At 32.9% G+C, this 21,497-nt stretch overlaps 1 protein-coding gene across 2 annotated transcripts in view; it reads left to right on the top strand.

Moving 5' to 3' along the window:
- The first annotated feature begins 736 nt into the window (after positions 1-736).
- Positions 737-21,497, top strand: part of GALNT13 (polypeptide N-acetylgalactosaminyltransferase 13) — a 436,774-nt gene continuing 416,013 nt past the window's right edge. For both annotated transcript variants that reach the window (XM_045559133.1, XM_045559132.1), the window contains exon 1: positions 737-878. In XM_045559133.1, coding sequence (XP_045415089.1) covers positions 737-878 — 142 coding nt within the window. The remainder of the gene's footprint in view (positions 879-21,497) is intronic.

Genomic DNA, 21,497 nt, shown 5'->3' with positions numbered 1-21,497 from the left:
TTACTTCTTGTAATTGCCCTACTTTATAATCTGAAAACTATTTTTTCCTGTTTTATCTTAATATTAACAACTATCTGTTCTGCAAGATGCTTCACAAGCATGATCATCCTTAATTCTCATAGCAAATCTTTATGTTTGTTATTGTTATCTTCATTTTATAGATGAAAAAACAGGCTTAGAAAGTCTCCCATAGCTAGGAAGTACATAGACCCAGACCTGTCTGTCTATAAAGGACATTTCTTAGCCACTGTAATATATTTTGGGATGATTTCCATTTCAGTATTATTGCATCATCAGAAGTCCTAAATCTGGCTAAATTCAGAACTGTTCTATTAGTATTTTGACAACCTGGTGCTATATAGATTATCATGATAGGACTTTAAGGTAAAGACTATACAACTTGAAGAAATCAAACAGTTTGTCAAGGGCCCAGCAGGGTAGTGGCAGATCAACTATTAGATGTTAGAATTGTAGCCACCTGGCTTGTTAACAACTTGCATTTATTTGGGCTTTTAATTTTGAATTCGAAGTGCTATTATATCTGGGAACATAAAATAAGTCATATATTACATGTTATGTGTACTTTATGCAAAAAACAAGTACAATAATGAAATTTCCGTTTTTTTTATACAGTGGAATGCATCCTGCTTTTATGGTGGAGTTCATCTCTGTGGCTTGGATTTATCACAGTAGCATTTGTCTTCGGTCTGTGTGTTAACTAGAAATCAAGAAAGACATGAGGAGATTTGTTTACTGCAAGGTGGTTCTAGCCACTTCACTGATGTGGGTTCTTGTTGATGTCTTCTTACTCCTGTACTTCAGCGAATGTAACAAATGCGATGACAAGAAGGAGAGATCCCTGCTGCCTGCATTGAGGGGTAAGTGCTTATGAAGCAAGAATTATTTTTATAATAGAGATGACAGTTGTGGTGATTCTTGACAAAATATGAAACTCCAAATAAGAATAGTTTTTCCTTACTGAGTCAGAAGAGCATTTTGGCAGAACTGTTAATGTACATTTAACCAGGGGGAAGAAGCTATTTTACTTTTCTTGGTTTTAAGTGTTTTGTTGGAAGAAATGAGAATAGTTGGCTAACCTCTAAGATACCTTCCAATCCTAATAAATTTCAGTGTTTTGTGACTGTGTGAAAGGAACAATTTAGTGAACTTTCAAACTGGGCAGAATTTTAAATCTAGGCTCTCAGAAGCCAAAAGCCTTTAAAGACCAAGCACATAACATAAGAGGGAAAAAATACTAAAGTGAGACAGGTGGGGATTATAAAAAAAACTGGAACTGTGCATGATACCCCTAAAACTTCCAAAACAGTTAAAAAATAAAAAACACCAATTTTTAAAACAAAGCACATGTTAGCGGCCAGATTGAACCATTTTGTTGGCTCTATGTTAAGTGCAAAAATTATTATAATTTCAAGTAATTATAAAGTCAGTGTAACTCAGTATATTCCTCTTGAGGGACCAGTTTCAATGGTTCAACTCAACCAGATGAGAGTTAATTCTAAATAAACATAATGATTTATATAAATGGTTATTCATCAAGTAAAGGCATGGAGATTAATTTCCTGCAAAGTGATTCCAAGCAATTTTCTCTATGCTTTGCATTTTGCTGATTTCAAGATCTATAGGTATATTTCTAAAATATTCCTAGTAAATACGTACTTCCATAGTACTTAAGCGTGCCCAGAATTAGTTTTATTCACATTGAACTAACATGTATTCTCTGATTAGCAAAGTTTTCCACATAAATATGACAAAAAGTAAACTTTGAGTCTCAGTTGAAATGTTTTTACCTTTTGAAAAAGTGATTCTAAATTACCAAGTTGAGATTTACATTTATTTAATAATTTAAAAATTTAATAATTTATTTAATAAATATAATCTCTTTTAATGTTACAGATATATTTGAGGTTATTTATTAATTAAAGTATTCTAATAAACAGAGTTTCATCTATACTGTATGATTGTATGAGGTTTAGGGAAACACAGAAGAGCATTTCCAAAACTTAATTTTTTGCTCAAAGAGTATTGTAGACGTCTTGGATTTGCTTTAGAATGCAAAAATACTCTTTCTCAATGGGAGAAGTTCTGAATATCTACCTCTTCTTTTCAAAATGGGTCTAACTCTCTTGCTGCAGTTTTTGACAAATACAAAGAATTTAGATAAAGTACTTTGGAAGTGACTAAGCCTATACCTATTTAGGTAGTTTAAATGCATTTTTTATGCCTTTATACTACAATTATTCTGAGAGGAGAACATTATGAGTCCATCAGGTTTTGACAAATGAATATGGGAATTGATTTGCTGATCTTTAGTTAAAACCCCAGAATAAATCAGGCTTCTCTGCTTCTTTGTTAGAATCAGTTGAGCTGCTGCTTGGCTGAAAGTAGAAATGTGTTTTGATGGATCACATCAGTTTGGAATGATTACTTTGCCATTTGTTGAAAGAAGACATCTAGGTTGGTCACAAAAAATGTCATAACCTGATTCAGCAAAACTATGATAGCCTTTTATGAAAGTACCAAAAAAGTACTCTTACACTGATTTATGTCCTTAATGCTCAGTCTTAAATCTCCAAATGTAAAATTTAATGATGCAAGACAAAAATAATAACATTTCCTTGGACTTGAATTGTAAAATTAAATTACATCCCCTTTATTTGTAAGACTTGTTGTCTTAGTGCATTTGAGCTACTATAATAAAATACCATAGACTGGGTAGCTTAAAAACAACAGAAATTCATTTCTCACAGTTTTGGAGGCTGGGAAGTACAAGATCAAGGCGCTGACAGATGCGGTGTCTGGTGAGGGACTGTCCCTCATAAACTCCTGTCTTCTCATTAACTTCACGTGGCAGAAGGGTTGAGGGATCTCTCTGGGGCATATTCTATAACAACACTAACCCCATTCATGAGGGCTCCACCTTCATGACCTGATCACATCCCAAAGGCCCCACTTCCTAATATTATGACCTTGGGGGTTGGAATTTCAGCATATGAATTTTGAGAGGGAGGATGCACACTTTCAGTCTATTGTCCTTGTTCAATGTTGCACCTTAACATTATTTGTCTTGAATGAATGGAAAATAGACTTAAGGGTTTTAATTTAATTTGTGTTACTTACTTCAGACTACTGCTATTATGTAGGAATTTATACTATGTATTCAAAATATTTTACTTACAAGCAGATGATGCTATGCCAAGTGTACTGGACTGAAATTTTCATGTTCTAAATCTGCTAAAAATGGGGTTTTTGAATTAAAAAATTGATCCTTTTTGACTTAAGTCTTCAGTAATAAAACAAAGGTTTGGAGTAGGTAGTGTCTAAGATCTCTTATATTTCTAAATTTTAAATAATTTCTAGTACCCAATATTAGCATACACTATGAATTAATTTTTGAGATCTTTTCATTTATTCATTCATCAATTCATCAATTATTTATTAAGTTATTATTATGTACTTAGTCTTGGGGATATAACTCAGGTCCCTGCTGTTTGCTGTTGGGGATATAAGGGAACTGAGTTCTCTCCTGTCATGGAGCTGATAGTCAATTATAAAGTACATATTTCTCTCTGTCTCTCTCATTCTCTCTCTCTCTCTCTCTCTTTCTCTCCCTCTCACTTTCTGTGTGTATATGTATATAATCATATGCCGCATAATGACGTTTCTCTCAATGATGGACTACACATATGGTGATGGTCCCATATGAATGATTATAATACTGTATTTTTACTCTATCTTTTGAATGTTTAGTTATGTGTAGATACACAAATGCTTACCAATGTTTTATATTGCCTACAGTTTGACGTACAGTAATGCACTGTATAGGTTTGTAGCCTAGGAGCAATAGGCTATACTGTATAACCTGGGTGTGTTTAGGTTTGTGTAAATACAGTCTATGACGTTCACACAATGATGACATTGCCTAACAGTGCATTTCTCAGACCATATTACCATTGATAAGTGACACATGATTGTATATATTCAACTAAAAAGGTAAAGTTATTTAGAAATGAATACAAAACATAATGAGTATTAGGATAAGGAAAAAGGATGCTCTAAGTAGAGGAAAATGGATCTGGGGTATTAGATAAAACCTCATAGAGGCTGTGACATTAAACTTGAGATCTATAGCAAAAGAATAGGAAATGACTAGTAAAATACTAGTATACTAAGAAGATACTAAAAGTTTCATAGGATGATAAAAGATCTAGAACACCCAGGATGCTTCTAAAGGAGAAAAATACAGAGTAGAGATATGACAAATAACAGATCATAAAATTTAGAGTAATTAAGACTGTAGTATTGGAACAAAGGGCACAAGAAAAAAGGGGCTCTTCAATAAATAGAACTGAAAATAGAATGGTAATCCATGTGTAAAAAGATGAAATTGGATGCCTAAGTCATCTCAGGAACCAATACAAACTTTGGAGGTATTAAGAATTTAAATGTCAAAAAAACTAAAACTTTAGCAGAAAACTATTTAAGCATCTATAACACCTTGGAATAGGGAAAGTCCCTTAAACAAAACAAAACAAACAAACAAACAAAAAATCACTGATCATAAAAGAAAATATTGATAAATTTGACGATGTTAAAATTGAGAAAGTTGGTTTATTCAATATACCTTAAAGGAAGGTAGGAAGAAGATTTACAAATTGTAGAATATATTCAAAGAAAACATAACTGACAAATTATTAAGTATACATAAACAATTATTTATTGTATATATATCTATCTATATAACAATTTTCCTGTTATTAAATAGAAAAGTCCAAACAACCCAATAGAAAAAAAAAGGGCAACAGAACTGAATAGACACTTCATAGAAAAGGAAACACATCTGGCAAATAAATTTATGAAGAAATAATTAACATCAATCATAATCAGAGAAATGCAGATCAAGGCTATAATGACATATCATTTGTATTTATTCAACTGGCAAAAATTGCAAAGGCTGATAATACCAATTATTAGAGGTGATGCATCTCTATATTTTTGTGATAACTTCAGATAACAGTTTGGCATCATCTCTGAAATCTGAACATTTATGTATGACTCAGCACTATACAGTCATATACCCAAGAAAATTTCTTCCATATAAAAAAATATGTTTATAGCACTACTATGCATAAAAATAAAACCTGAAAATAGCCCACAGGTCCGTCAATGGAAAAGTTCATGAATGGACATTGGTATATCAATACAAGGAAATATTAACTATATAGTAGTCAAAATGAATGAACTAGACAGACTTTTGTCAACATGAATGAATATTGCATAAAAGTTATATCTTCCAAAAATGTTATATAACATAATACTGTCTGAAAAGCTAAAAAATAACTAAAATTTAAAAGTATAAAAGTTTAAGAATACATAGAGATGCAAAAGGACTTTATAAAAAGCAAACGAGGCTAGTTATGAATATGGAACTTAGGGTCTTGGCCTTCATTCATTAGGGGAAACACAGGCATGGGATGGGGGTGAACATTCTGACTGAATGTGGGGCATTGCTAGAGTCCTACATTTGTTTTGGATATGGGTTTGATATGTCTGTTACATTATGTGGATAACTAAATGAATATCCATTCACTGGATCTTATTCATTAAAAAGTGGGAAGCCATCGAATGGGTTTAAGAAACACAGTAGACAGGATCCAATTTGTGTTACAGAAAAATTGCTGTGGATGCATATAGAGAATGGATTAGAGAAGAGCCGTTCTCTTTAGGGGAACTGGGTAGGAGGCTATGGAAGTATTCCATGCATTCTGTGTATAAGTGATGCCTTCTTAGAGCAGAGTAGTGGCAGTGAGAAGTCAGTAAAATCAAGAGGCATTTAAAATACGAGAGTAAGAGAGCTTGACTGGCTTTGGCAGGTATAGGAAAGGGAAGTGTCAAGGACAGGTCTCTGGTTTCTTACAGGGCTCTATTTCCTATAATTTCCTAAGATAGAGGAGAATGTAGGAGATGATTGGAGGGTGGACATTGAGCTTATTTTGGACATACTGAGTTTGAGACACTTGTTAGGCAACTGAATAGAGCTGTACAGTAGGAAGTTAGCTACATTATTAAACTCTAAATATCAAACTTGAACAGCAATCACTCTTATGGACATTTTTTAAAAATGGATTACATTTTAGTTTATTTTTTACATGGAGTTTATGGGATATAATTGATTCTTTGTTACAGAGTTAGCATTATCATCTTACACATCAGTTATGGATGACGCTGTAAAAAAGAGATGATTTTAGGGACTTTATGGGAGCATGTAGGCCTGTTCCAATATTAGATACAGACCCATGAGTCCTATTTCTTTTCCTGTTTTCCAAAGGACTGCTTTTTGGTGACATAAACACTTGTTAGGGGGGAAGATATTAAGTCTTTAATGCTACTCTTGTGCCACCTGGAATAAAAGTGCACTAAAGGATATTTCTAACTCCCAAATGGTATGGAATACTAAGTGCTGCTACTCTCAATTTGGAAGAGTTAGAATAGATATTTGAGAAAGTAGGTATTTAAAAAGCCCAATGATGTGGCAGTGCATCTGCAAACACTTTGGCCAAATTTGAGGTCATGTAGCAGGTGTGCATGAGCCACACTGGATTCTAGTCCCAGCTCCCCCCACTAATGGCCTATGTCCTCAGGCAAGTGAAGTAATCTCTCTGGGCCTCAGTTGCCATCTGTAACATGAAATGGATATGAATCATGATTTTTAAAATCATGCCAGTCCCAATATGCTTTTATCTTTTTTTAAAATAAAATTATGGAAAGTGAATTATTTTAGTATTTAGTTTTCAATTAATCCATAAATAATGTATTAATGGTCATATAGAAGTGACATAATGGGAAGGGATAGGCTTAGGTACCCCAGAGGCTTCTTACCGTCACAGAGGGAAAAAAGGATATAATATATGATATGCTATTCTAGAAGGGAAGGAAACTTACCTTTCTTTACCTTATTCTGAATCTTAAACATGTTAAGCACACATAGAAAATGAGATTTACTTGCAAAAAAAGGAAAAATATCAAAAAAAGAATATCTGATTGGGAGAAACGACAAGTACATTGTTCAATAGAGATAACAACAATACAACAATAAGTTTAAGTGTCATCCATTCTTTTAATAGTTTACAAATGCTAACTTAAATAATTCTCATAAAAATCTGTGATATAGGCATTATCATTATTCTTATTTTACATATGAGAAATGGAGACAATGGGAGGCTAAGGGGACCTGCCAGGATGTTAACAACCAATGGAATAGGATTTGGTTTTTATACTGTAAGCTCAAAAAGGGACTCTGTCCTTAATAAATGCCAATTTGCATTGGAATTTAAGTACCATGCTTTCATTTGGATACCAATGTGGAGGTACATACTCTGAAAACTTGAACTGAGTGTTTTGCTTTTATTTTTAGAGACATCCTCAACCCTCCAGATCTCCCTAGCCAGTAGGAGATATAAATCTCATCCAGGAAAATATTTATCAGGGATTGTTCTGTTTGCAGATCATTTATTTAAAAAAATCATCACCTTATCTGGCATTTTAAGGTTCTGCAAAGTTACTCTTATTCACTTTTGTCCCTCAGACCTTCCCACTGCTGCTCTTAATGGGGGGAAATCAAGAAAATGAGTGAAATTGCTGACCAATGATTTCTATTCAATACCTCCATATTCCCTTGGTCCTTCCAGGGAGATTAACTGGTTTCTTCTCATAAATTCAAGGAGACAAGTGTCCTTCTTCTCTTGGATTTTTGACAATAGGCTGTTACATCATCCCTTTCTTTTGTTGCTTTCTAAATGATCTCCTCTTCATAGTCATTCACTCATTTATTAAATAGCAAATGTTTGTTGATTTTGTTTGATTAATCTTTGGTGCTTCATGGAAGAATTCCTATGTGTGAGGGGAAACGGATGATTGGTGAATTAAACTATTAACACTAATAGCAAATTTTCCCTGTTTTTAAAATATATGGCTTCACCTTGTGTGTGATATATAGAAGAGTGTGATTGATTAAAATGCATTGTCAGTATTGGAGTTGTTCTGAGTAAATTATGACTACTACTGGAACTTTTAGGTGATAATATTTTTAATCTTACAACAAGTGAACCATATAGACATAATTGACTTGGATTAAGGGCATATATTCCCCAGATAATTTTTAATCAGTTCTATACATAGTGCCCCCAAATTAATAGGCCTTTTAAAATTTTGACCTCTGGTATTTGCTTTGCTTTTTTATACTCTTATCCATAATTCATTTTAATATTTATGCCAGTCCACACAGACATACAGGAATAAAAAATAAATTGTAACAATGAACAATTATTAGGTTTTACTTTGCTAGTTACTTTGTATACATTATTTCAATTAACCTTCAAAACAGCATTAGAGTAAGTACTATTATTGTCACCATTTACATATGAGAAGCTAAGACACAGAAAGGTTAATTAACAAAACTGTAAGAGAGAAGAATGGACTCCTAGCCTGGTTTGTCAGACTTTTCAACGCATACTTTGAACCACTAGACTGGTTTATGCTGTGTCCCTGACTCAGATATTCTTAACTCATGGGCACACTTTTTGGGCAAAGTAATAGTAACATTTATATACGATTTATAAAATATTTATACAAATGGGGATATTTATGGGGGTAATAGAAGGATATGGCCACAATCTTTGGGTAAAAAATGTCTTCTTAGTAGAATTTAAGGGAAAAGTACCTCTGCCAGGCTCACCTTGTCTTATTTCAGACTTTACCAATTTCATATATATTGAGTCTCTGTAGAAAACTGATTAATTTAGTTGCAATTTTCCTCAGTAGTGACCTCTAGGGCCAAGCCTCTGAAGTCTTGAAACAATAGTTAAATATTGAAAACAATAGTGAAACACTGTTCTGTTCAAAGCTTAGTAAGAATGATTGATAGTAATCTTATAACCATTCATTCAACAAAAGCACGAGGTACTGTGTAATGAACAGAATTTAATCAAATAAAACCTCTGTGTTCAAGAATCACACACTTTACTGGAGACACAAAGTGTACATAAATAACTACTTTACAAAATAGAAAGTGGTTGCTGCTGTTAAAGAGCTACCAAATCAACTACCATAGAGTTAAGAGGCCTAAAAATAAATAAGTTTTGTGGGCATGTGAAAATTGGGAGAGAGGGCTAACAGGAGGAAATAAAGTACCAGGAGAATGCTGTTGCCTTGCTCAAAATAAGGATATAAGAGACCTGTGAGTTAGTTAATTGGAGCAGAATTAAACGTAAGAGGGATTTCTAGATTTTAGGTTTGAAAATTAGGATAAAGACAGATTTTAAAGGATTTTGCATGCTGGGTAAAGGAATTTTAACTGTTCCCTAGGAAAAAGGGATCAATTAAAGGTTTTTGGAAAAGAAAGTGTATATTGATCAACTGAAGGTTAGAGTGAAAATACAATGCCATTAATTACATATACAAGACAATAGCACCAAGACATTTTTATCTTTATTTAAATAAAGGTTCAGATACTAACATTTTCTTCAGTAATTAAAACCACTTGAATTAGATAGTAACTAAATGGAATATTAAGTCATTTTAAGTTGTTCACTTTGAAAATTAATTGTTAAGAATAAGAAAAATAATCTTTTTGTAAAATTGAGTTTAGATATTTTAAAAAGTAACCACTCAAGTCTAAATTTATCAAAATGTATGTATTAAGTATATGCATTTTTATATATCAACTATGCATCAATAAAGCATAAGAAACTAACTACTCAAAAATCTTCACTTATTTAGTATTAATTAAGTTTAGACAACTCATTCAATAAACATTATTTGAGTGCTGATTTGTGTCAAACCTAGAGATAGAAATATAAAGAAGAAATGTCTGGTTTTCATGTCTAGAAGGGGAGAAAGGAATTCAGAATTATATGAATGAAATGTCATACTATCAATGCTATACTGTCAGGAGGAGGGAGAATATATGAAATAAAGACAAAAAAAATCAATACTACGTGTCCTTTGAAGGAAAGATCTAATTTTCAATTTTATGAAAACTAGAGTTGATTGACTAAAGAGTGGGGACTAAACTATTTACCAAATAGCTCATCAATAGCACGGGAATGCAGAAATCTTATCTCTACTCACTAGAAGTCATTGTCATTAAAGGGCTATGTTGTAGCAGAGACAACTAGCTAAGATCGAATTTTTATCAGTTTTGTCCACTTCCATCATCACCTAAAAGACTGTCTGCTTATAGTAGGTGTTAAATTAGTGGGTGTTGACTGAATGAAGAATGAATGCATGATCAGCTGGGTACTCTCTGAGTGTCCTCATGGTCATAGATTTAACAAATTGAAATAACTCTATTATGCCCAATGTACGTTTTTAAAAAATTGTTTAGTTTACACACATAGCAAAAGTTAGAATACCTTCTTATATCTTTTCTTGGTCCATATAATTTGATTTACAGCCAAATTGGCAAACTCATATCCTGAGAAATTGTGTTGCATTGTATGTACTGTCTCTGTGATCCAGAGGCTTAGAGAAGATCACTGCATATTGACACTATAGTAGTGTTATCAGTGATGATACCTCTAGACGGAATAGGCATATTATGTACAATATGTGGAATGAATCAATACACAGAGGGCACAGCAGGAACATTCATGAAAATTAGAATGAAGAACTACAAAAAAAGATGGAGGTAGGTGGTATGGTATATTTGGTTCATTTGTAAAAAGCAGATAGGAAAAAGTGGAGATAATGGGAAGTGAATCTAAGAAAGTAATACTGGAAAGCTAAAAAGTGGAAAATTCAATCAGAAAGAAAAATTACCGAGAGTTAGGTGATGCAATGATGAGTCAGTAAGTAAAACTCCATGTAAATATAGCTTTGAGAACAATTAAGGAATTTTATTCTCTATATGAACTTTATTAAGATATGTGATAAAATGCACATTTTAAATGTACAATTTGATGAGTTTTGACAAATTGATCCCAGGTTCAACCTCACAATCGTGATCTCCCCAAAATGTTCCCTCATAACTCTATGCAGTCAATTCCTCCACTCTAGGCCCAGACAACCACTGATCTGGTTTTTGTGACTATTGGTTAGTTTTGTCTATTCTAGAAAATCTGAGGAATGAAATTGTGCATTATCAACTCTTCTTGGTCTGGCTACTTATGCTCACCATAAGGTTTTTGAGATTAATCATGGTGTTGAGTGTGTCAGTGGTCCTATTGCTGAGAAGTATTCTATAGTATGGTGTTTTACCTGTTTTATGTTACTATAACACAATACCTGAGACTGGATAATTTTTAAGGAACAGAAATTTATTTCTCACAGTTCTGAAGGCTTGAAAAATCCAGGATCAAGACACCAGCAGGTTTGGTCTCTTGTTGCAAGTAGCGCCTTGTTGCTTTGTCCTTCAAAGAGGAGTAATGTTATGTCCTCACATAGCAGAAGAGCAGGAGAGAACAAATCTACTCCTACAAGACATTTTTATAGAACCATTAATCAATTCACCTCCTAAAAGGCCCTACCTCCCATACCTCAACACTGAGAATCAAGTTTCCAATGCATGAATTTAGAGGGCACTGTCATTCAGACCATAACCATATGGATAGACTGCAATTTTTTAAAAATATTTTGTTTCTTTTTTTTTTTTTGCCTTAAAAGATTTATTTAACATACCTGAAATTTGTAAATAAAATATTTTTGTAAAATAGAGTTTAACCATGGAAGGTGTCTGTTTGCCTCAGACAAAATCCAGAGTCTGGATATGTTCATTATTGTACAGTTTTCTTTAGCCAAAATTATTCATAAAAAGTAGGAAGAGGTATATTTCTACAGTAATCACATTTTATTATCTAATATATTCACAGTTTCTCTCTAAGGCAAGGTTAGGAGAGAGTGAAATTTTCTGTCATTTGTGCATTTATTCCAAATGGACATCCTGAGTTCCAACCTATGTTATTTCTGACCAGCTGTGTAAACTTGGCCAAGATTGTTAACCAATCATTAGTTTCCACATATGAAAAAGGAAATGATAGTAATTCTCATCTTACCGACTTGTTATGAGGAAGAAGGGAAATACTTCATCTGATGTACTTTGCACTATGACTAGCACATAGTGACCACTCAACAAATGATGGCTATTGTTATCAGAGATGCTACCTTTAAGGATACATGATCAAGTAGTAAAAAAAAAATAGTAAAATCTATATCCAGTGTAAATCAGAATAAGATGAAAAGCCAATGTAAATCAGAATAAGGTAAAAATGCAAACAATGAGAAATTCAGAAAAGAAAGGGATCTCATTTATAGTGGCATATGGAAGAAGATCTTATGAAGAATGTGCAAAGAGAATAGAGGAGACAGGAAGGGACAGAAGGTGAAAGAACAAGTCCATCCCTGTTTGCCCATTGTAGTTGGCCAGGGTGGTGCTTCCCCTCAGCCCTTGAATCCAACAGCTCCTAGAAGTTGGAACTCTTCACTTAATGGTGGACATTTAGGTTGTTCCATCTTTTTACTATTGTGAATAAAGCTGCTACATTCATACATAAGTCTTGTGTGGACATATGTTTTCACAACTCTTGGGAAAATACCAAGGGATGGAAGTTCTGAGTCATATGCTAAGTGTATGTTTAATTTTGTGAGATACTGCCAGTCTGTTTTCCCAAGTTGTTAGACTATTTTGTATTCCCATCAGCAATGTAGGAGAGATCTAGTTACTCCACATCCTTGCCAGCACTTCATAGCCAGCATTTTAAATTTTAGCCATTTTAGTGAGTTTATAGTGGTATCTCATTGTGGTTTCAGTTTGCATTTCTTGATAACAATTGATACTGAGCTTCATTTCATGTGTTTATTTGGCCAGTCTTCTTTTATGAACTATCTGTTCAATTTTTTTGCCCATTTTGTAATTGGGTTGTCTCTGGCTTATTTATTTATTTATTTATGTGGTGTCTTTGAAAGAGCAGAGATTTTTAATTTTGATGAAATCTATATATTTTATTTCTTTATGCTTCTTTTGGTGTCCTAAGAAATCTTTACCTATGCCAACACCATGAAAATTTTTTCCTTGTATATTTTTTCTAGAGTATGTATGGTTTCAGCTTTAAAGATTTGAGTTATATTAATATTTTGTACACAGGGTGAGGAAAGTCAAGGTTTCACTTTTTCAAAATAAAAATCCAGTTTTTCCAGAAACATTTGTTCCTTGAAGATAAAAAAAGGCGTGAATTACAGAAATAAGAACATTTTTAGAGTTGTTAGTATGAACCTACAGATTTTTCTATTGCTTATATGAATAATTTGGTTATAAATACAGAAATTTATTTTCTAGAATTCATTGCATATTTTATGTAATTGATACAAAATTTGTTAGGTAACTTGAAAAATATCCAAATTTTACTTACCAAATCTTTGTTAGAAAATTGATTTGATGAATAATTAAAAATAAGATCTAATTTAACTTCTTTTAAAAATAGTATTATTTTTTTCTGATAATAAAATTAATAAACACTCATTGTGGAAAAAATTAAAATAGAAATCAAAATAAAGAAGAAAAATAACTTTGAATTTCATCCAGACATTGGCCTCATAATAAAATAAAATTTATTTTTAAAATTTTTTCCACATCTCCCATCCAAGTACTAACCAGGCCTGACCCTGCTTAGCTTCTGAGATCAGAAGTGATCGGGCACATTCAGGGTAGTATGGCTATAGACCCAAGTGCCCATCAATACATGAGTTGATTAATAAAATGTGGTATATGTATACCATGGAGTTCTGCTCAGGTACAAAAAACAATGGTGATCTAGCATCTTTTGTATTATCCTGGATAGAGCTGGAGCCCATTCTACTCAGTAAAGTATCACAAGAATGGAAAAGCAAGTACCACACGTACTCACCATCAAATTGGTACTAATTGACTAACACTTTAGTGCACAAATAGTAGTAACATTCATTGGGTGTCTGGCAGGTGGGAGAGGGGAGAGAGGATGGGTATATTCACACCTAATGGGTGCAGTGTTCACCGTCTGAGGGATGGACATGCTTGAAGCTCAGACTCAGGTGGGGCAAAGGCAATATCTGTAACATAAACATTTTTACTCCCATAATATGCTGAAATAAAAATAAAATAAAATAAAATAAGATAAAATAATTTTTTTCAATCAATATATCATGAGCATTTTATTCTGCATGAGATATTCTTTCCAAATATGGGTTTAATAACAACATAACATATTGTATGTCTATATGATAATTTTTATAACTATTTGTCCTTAATTTTAATATAAATTACTTCTGATATTTTATCACTAAATAATGTTGTTATAAATATTTTTTGAAATTATCTTTGAAAATGTGGCTGATTATATTCTTAGGATAGATTCTTGGTAATAAAGTTAACTTTTTAAAGGTGTAAATTTTTTTTAAGTCTCGTTAGGTATTTCCAGTGATTTCCTGGGAAGTATATTGATCTTCACATCTCATCATCAGTTGAGTATACTCACCTCACCACAATATTTATAATTTAATTTAAAACACCTTTGCTAATTAGACTACTTTCTAATCACAACTTTTGAGGTTTTCTGGTTTTAATTTTTTCACATTGAATGATTTGATCCATGTATGTCTTATTTTAGTGTAATAAAGAGGATATATTTTAATTTTTTGATAATTATTCTCTTATATATTGAACCATCTTTGCTTTCATTACTGATTTTGATGTTAAAATTAACATCTTTAATCATTAAAAATTAAACATCTATTAAAATCTTATATACCAGGGTCTGGATATTAGCTATTTTATTCCATTGACCTGTCTTTTAAATCATATTCCAGAGCCAAACTATTTTGATTATTTAAATTTATGTTACCTGTGGAAACACTTGACAGGTTGTAGATTGTTCTAGGCTGGAATTCTTATCTTGGCTTTGCTACTTTCAGTGTGTCCCCTGTATCATTGTGTCACTGTCCTGATCTATAAAATGAGGGGCCTGATGCAGACCTGCCCTTCCTCTGTATCCAAACATTGGATTTTTTTCATGATAAATCAATAGAGAATATTATGTTCTCACTAAAGCTCACCATAGTTTTAAATAGGATCAGATTACGGAAATATATCAGAGTATTGATCTAAAAAATATACTTGGGATTCCATTATCTTTTTTATTTCATACTTTATGGAAGTACATTCAGGTGTGTCTTCTTTTAGATCTGTCATAATGATTCTATTGGTATAATAAGTGAGGATATTGGGGATAAAATGGTATATGTCAAGAACACTGGTGCTGTGGTCAGAAGATCTGAATTTTAACATGGCTCTGGCCTTAAATAGAAGTCTGACCCAGATATAATCTTACTTCCTCTATCTTTTGAGGATTAAATAGATAAACAATAATAACAAAAAATGCATTAGGAACCATAAAGGGCTCTACAAAAAGGCATTAGTGCACAAAAACTCTAATATACCTCAGGTTAATATTAATAGTTCTAAAAACAAAATCTTATTCTTTTAATTAGAAATACTTAAAATATTGTTTTTATTAAAAATCACTTAAATATAAAACATAATTCCCTCTTTGAAAGATTTATTCTCCTTCTATCTTACAATAACACATGATCTCTATTTAAAACTATTTTCAATGTATAAAAATATATGAAAAGTTATAAAAACACTTATAAACCAATCATATATACATTATAGATTATTATAAATAAAGTTTTGGTTTATTTCTTTATATTTCTAATAGGGATCCTACTTTATTTCATTTACATACCCTGCTTTAATTATCTGAATTTATATTTTGGACATTTTCTTTCATTATTTAATATTCCTTAAAACACAGTTTTACTGACTGTACATTATTCTATCTAATTCATAATAATTTGGTTAAACATTTTCCTCTGGATTTTAAAGGGGAGAATAAAAAGTTAAAACTCTTTGTTAGTTCCTCATTCATATCTGTCATTGTGTTTTTCCGTGTAGTATGGTTCTATGTGGTATTTTTTCTCCTTTATGGTCAACTGGGAGTTTTAATTTATTTCATTATTATTTTACCTATTTGGGACATCCCTAATCCTGTTTATTTATTATATGAGATGTGAGCTGGACTTCAAAAGACAGATTTCTGGTGGTGAGAAATTGTTCTTGAGGAAATTGTTAGTCTTGTTGAACTAGAAAGTTTATGTGCATCATTATCAACATCTTCACTATTATTAGAGCTACCACTTATTGTCTACTGCATACCAAGCTGTGACCTCAAAAAGCACATGTACCATATCACTCAGTGTTCAAACGTCTCTATGGAGAAGTTAAGAGAGAATCATCTTGACGAAGTTTTCTGCACTCATGGTCTCTGAATTCACTCCACATCTTCTTGCTTAAAACTACTCCAATCAGGTTTTTTCCAGTATGACTTCACCAGAAATGCTTTTGTGATGACCACTTATGGTCTCCATATTGCTAAATCCATTGGCCAATCCTGACCCTTTAATTTACATGACTGTCAATAACATCTGAAATACCTCCTTGTAATACTTTTGTTACTTGCCTTGGAGGCTCTCACACTGTCCTGGTTTTCTACCTCACTGACTACACCTTCCCAACCTCCTTTTCAGGTTCCTTGTCTTCACCTCACCTCCTAATGTTGAGGTAGCCTAGGGAGTGAGATTGGATTTATTTGTTCCTTATCAACACTCACTCCTTCAGTGATCTTGTCCAATTTAATCTCGTTCCTTCATATGCTTTGCTGTGATTTTAAACTTCAAAATTTATGTAGCCATCTCACACCTCCCTCCTAATCTTTAGATATTTATGACCAAGGCTTAATTCATATATCTTTTTGGATGCTAACAAACATCTCAGACTTATCATGTTCAAAACTAAACTCCTGATCTTCCACCAAAAGCTTCTCTGCTTGTAGTCCTCTCTACCTCACTTTCTAGCAGCTCCATCACTCCAGTTGCTTAAGCTAAAAACCTTAGATATTATTTTCTCTTTATCTCACATTCTACATTAGCAAATCCTGTCTGTTCTTTCTTTAAAATATATTTAGAAATTCAAACCTAGCTCAGAACATTCTATTCCTCTGCTCCAACCTCTTTGCTGGCTCTCAATACTCATAGTAAAAACTAAAGTTCTTAACAAATGGTTTAACCAAGTCCTATACCATGTGCACCGGGGTCACATTGACTTCATGTCCTGTTATTCTTCTTTGATTCATTCCACTCCAGTCACATTGACTTTCTTGCTATTCTTGGAGTATGGTGGGTGGTCCTACCTCAGAGCCTTTGCCTTGCTGACTCTTCGCATGTAATATTCTTTCTCCAGTTTTCTTCATGTCTATTTTTCTCTCTCACTTCTTTCAGGCATTGTCTCAAATGTTACTGACTCAGTGTGGTGAGGGCCACACTATTTGAAAATGTACACTGAATTGTTCCTCATTCCTACATTCCTTATCTTTTTCTATGCTTTACTTTTCACCATGACATTTTTACCACCTGACGTATATTTTAGTGATTTACATTTTTTCTTTTCTCCCTCCTTGCCTAACAACAATAATGCAAGTCATTTATTTTACTGCTATATCCCCTGTGCCAAGTGGTACCTAGCACATCAGATGCATGAATGAGAGAGGGAATACTCAGTGAATACTTGTTTAATGCTGTCGTGATAGAAGGATCTGCAGAGCAATAATTCAAATGTTCCAAAAATAATTTACGATGATTTAAGAATCATTTCAAGACTCTAACTTGAAATCAATATACAACATAAGCAGTATATAAACATGATCAATCTATCAAGAAAGCATGAAGTTTCAAATATAGATTTTCCAACAGCTGAAAGCATCACAGATTTTTTTTCTTTTATGATACAATTTTATAGTATTAGGAAAACTGAATTCATTAATGTGTATGCTAAATCTTTTTTTTTTTGTATTTATACAAATAGGTTTCATATTTCATAGCCATTTGAATGGGTTGAATAGTATCCCACAAAAGTTCATGTCGGCCTGGAACCTTAGAATATGACCTATTTGGAAACAGGCTCTTTGCAGGTATAATTAGTTAAGGATTGAGATGAGCTCACACTGGTTTATATAACAGTAGACCCTAAATCAAATGACTGCTGTCCTTATAAAGAGGAGAAGAAAACAGAGACATGTACACAGGAAGAAGAACATCATGTGTAAATGAAGGCAGAGACTAGAGTTATGCTGCCACACACCAGGGAATGCCTGGGGTCACCAGAAGATGTAGGAGGCAAGAAAGAATTTTCACCTAGAGCCCTTGGAAGGAGTTTTGCCCTACTGACATCCTAATTTTGGACTTCTAGCCTCCAGAACTGTGAGATAATAAATTTCTGTTGTTTTTAGCCACCACGTTTGTGATTATTTGTTATAGTAGCCATGGGAAATAAATACAACCACTAATAACCATTTTTCAAATGGTCCACAGTCATAAAAGTGCAGGAAAAATGAAGGCATGGCTTGTCCCAAATCACAAAGTGATTCAGTCGGGATATTGATGCGATGTTAAGAAGTTTTTATTCTGGTTCAAGATGCTACCACAAATTTACTTTATCCTTCTAACTGTAATATCAGGATAAAAAAAGAAAATGTTGTATAGTGCTAAAAAGATCTGAATATATTTTTAAGAAAGTCCCCTCACTAGAAAAAAAAGTAAAGAAATATTGAGAATATATAAAATTTTACCAACTTACATAAGCAGGCTTCTGGTTGTTATATTTCATAATTTGAAGATTTTACTTTCCATTTCAAAAGGAGCTGCAAGCGAACTGGAAGCTATGTCATGGTATGTGCATATAACCCCTTATATTAGGTTCACAGAGTGAAACTTACTAATAGATTACTCAGGATAATCTATGAAGTGCCCTCCTTGATAGAATTCATATTATATAACACTTTAGAATTAATACCCATATGACAAAGAGCAAATGAAAAGAGTAATATAAAGACAGTCTTGTCTTTGAGTTTTAGAGCTGATAATCTTAGAAATCATCAAACCTATTTTCAAATTTCTCAACATTCTCAATGACGTAGAATACATTTTCAAATAAAATCTTATGTAAAATAATTTATCAATTGATGAAACATCAAATTCATCTATGTAAAGAGGAGTTAGTGGTCTATAGCCTATTATTTTCAGCAAGGAATTGGAAAGGAGATTGCATCAATTATCAAAGTTGGACAAGTAGTAGAAGCCAAACTAATGAGAGCCTTGAGGATTCTGACCTACTGCTCAGAAATTTAGAAATTATAGTGACTGTGAAAGGCCTCTATAATTTACAACCCTGCCTGCTACCTCATGAGTTTTATATTGTCTTTTCCTGAAATGTATCACTATTATATCTACTGCACCCAATATCATTAAGAGTTACTGATATTTACCAAGAATTACCCCAAATCCATGAATGTACTATTTTGATGAATTTTGATGCAATATATATATTTTTAGCTCAGTTACTAGCAACTCACTGATGATTTCTGCAATCCCAAGCTTATAGTAACCTATTTCTCCTCTCAACTCACATATACCTTATCTAAACTTGTACCATTATAATTTCATTATTATCCATTGCTTATGTGCATCTTTTTTGCCTTCCTAAAGGCACTTTGAGTCCAGAGCCTATGTTTCACCTGTCACTTAAGAAAATCATCTAATAAAATGTTATGAAAGTCATAGAGATGGCACAGAAGCAACATTTAGTGAATGAATAAACTTTGATCTAGTTTGGATGTCCTTTCCTACTTTTTACCTTATAGTAGTTCTTTGAAATATTTAAGGTGTTTATGCTATTCACATGCCTACCTAGTGGAATGAAATGAACATGACCATATACAGATCACCCTGTCTTACCACTTGACACACAATGTCTGGTAAAGTCTGCTGATGATGGCTATGAACATTGTGTGCCCTCAATAAATATTCGTTGAATGAACATTTGTAATAGGTCTGCATCTCAAGCTGAAGAACAATTTGATGTTTCTAATGATTTATAGACTTTTACTTTGACTAGTTCCTGAAATTATCTTGACATTGTGCTCTTTTTCTTTGAACCTTCTTGCTTCCTTGATGTTCTTCCCCTACCAATCTTTTCTCCACCCTATTGGCAGATAAATCTTCCTGAAATATTGTTTTGAGGCTGTTACTTGCCTGTTCTGTGTCCTTCAATAACTTCCAACTAACGGCAGCTCAAAGTCATAACTCCTTGCCTTGGCACTAGAAACTGTCTACGGTCTGGCCACAGCACAAAATTCTAGTCTTAGCTTCAAATACTTTCCTAAATATTTAGTGTATAGTACTTAACATATGAGCTTTTGTATGAGGCAGATCTGCATTTTAATGCTAAATCTGTCACTTCCTAAAGGAGTGACCTTGTAGAATTCATTTGCCATTGTGATACTCAGTTGTTTTTTTTTTTTTCATCTTGAAAATAGAAACAATGACCACATGGACCTTCATTCCTTCCTTAAACAAATATCTATTGAATACCTACTATGTGCTAGACACTTCTCTAGGTACCCAGATAAATCAGTAGACAAAGTAGACAAAATTATTGTGGACCTTGCATGCTAGTTAAGGAGACAGGCAATAAATACAATACATAAATAACCTATAGTATGTAGAAAGCAAAAAGTGCTATGAAAAAAAATTAAGTGGGTAAGGGATAGTAGGAATTGGGGAAGAGTTGTAGTGAAGGGGAAGGATGGAAATCAGTCTTGGTACGCATGAGATATTCTTCCTGCCTTGCTTTTCAAAAGTAACAGCTAGCAGAAGAATTCAGATTTTAGAGATAAAGACAGATTCAAGCTTCCTATTATTTATTGTCAGTAGGTCCTAGGGAATTGGAGTTTTATGTTTAAGGAAAAGAAGTTGGTTTTGACAGTTTGGTCTTCCTATGTCTTTGTGATCTAAAATGGTCTAGATGAAGGAAATGTGAATTTTTTTTTTTTAAATTAAATGATGACTGAGAAATTTTGGAATTCTTGGTTAGTACATTATATAAGTATCACCATTAGAAATAATGAAAATTATTTTATACTCATTCTCTGGTTTGCATACGATTATCTTTGTTGTTTCTTTTATGTTTGTGTGTATATAAATATACAAATTAGGTAGGAAAAAATTAAAAAGAATTTTAGACAAGTTTTTTTTCTGAATCTTAAATAAAGGCAATATACATATTCATGGCATTATTGTTGTAAATCCTCATTATTACCCTGTCCTTAATATTTGGTTAAACCCCCAATTTTTATTGTGCCTTCAAGTCTCTGGCCATCAATTCCTAACAATGGATACATATCAGACTTACCTGCAGGAATAGAAAACAAATGGTTTTTCTCTGACACCACTCCTCTCTCCTCCTTTTCTGATATAACTGGCCTCTAGTGGGGCCCATGCGTTGGTGCTTTGTCAAATTTCTCACTTGATTCTAATGTACAACCTGACCTGAGAACTAT

This window comes from Lemur catta, chromosome 8 (assembly GCF_020740605.2).
Source record: "Lemur catta isolate mLemCat1 chromosome 8, mLemCat1.pri, whole genome shotgun sequence".
Lineage (NCBI taxonomy): Eukaryota > Metazoa > Chordata > Mammalia > Primates > Lemuridae > Lemur > Lemur catta.
The sequence above is the reverse complement of the archived record's forward strand: the minus strand, read 5'-3'. Positions and strand labels throughout refer to the sequence as shown.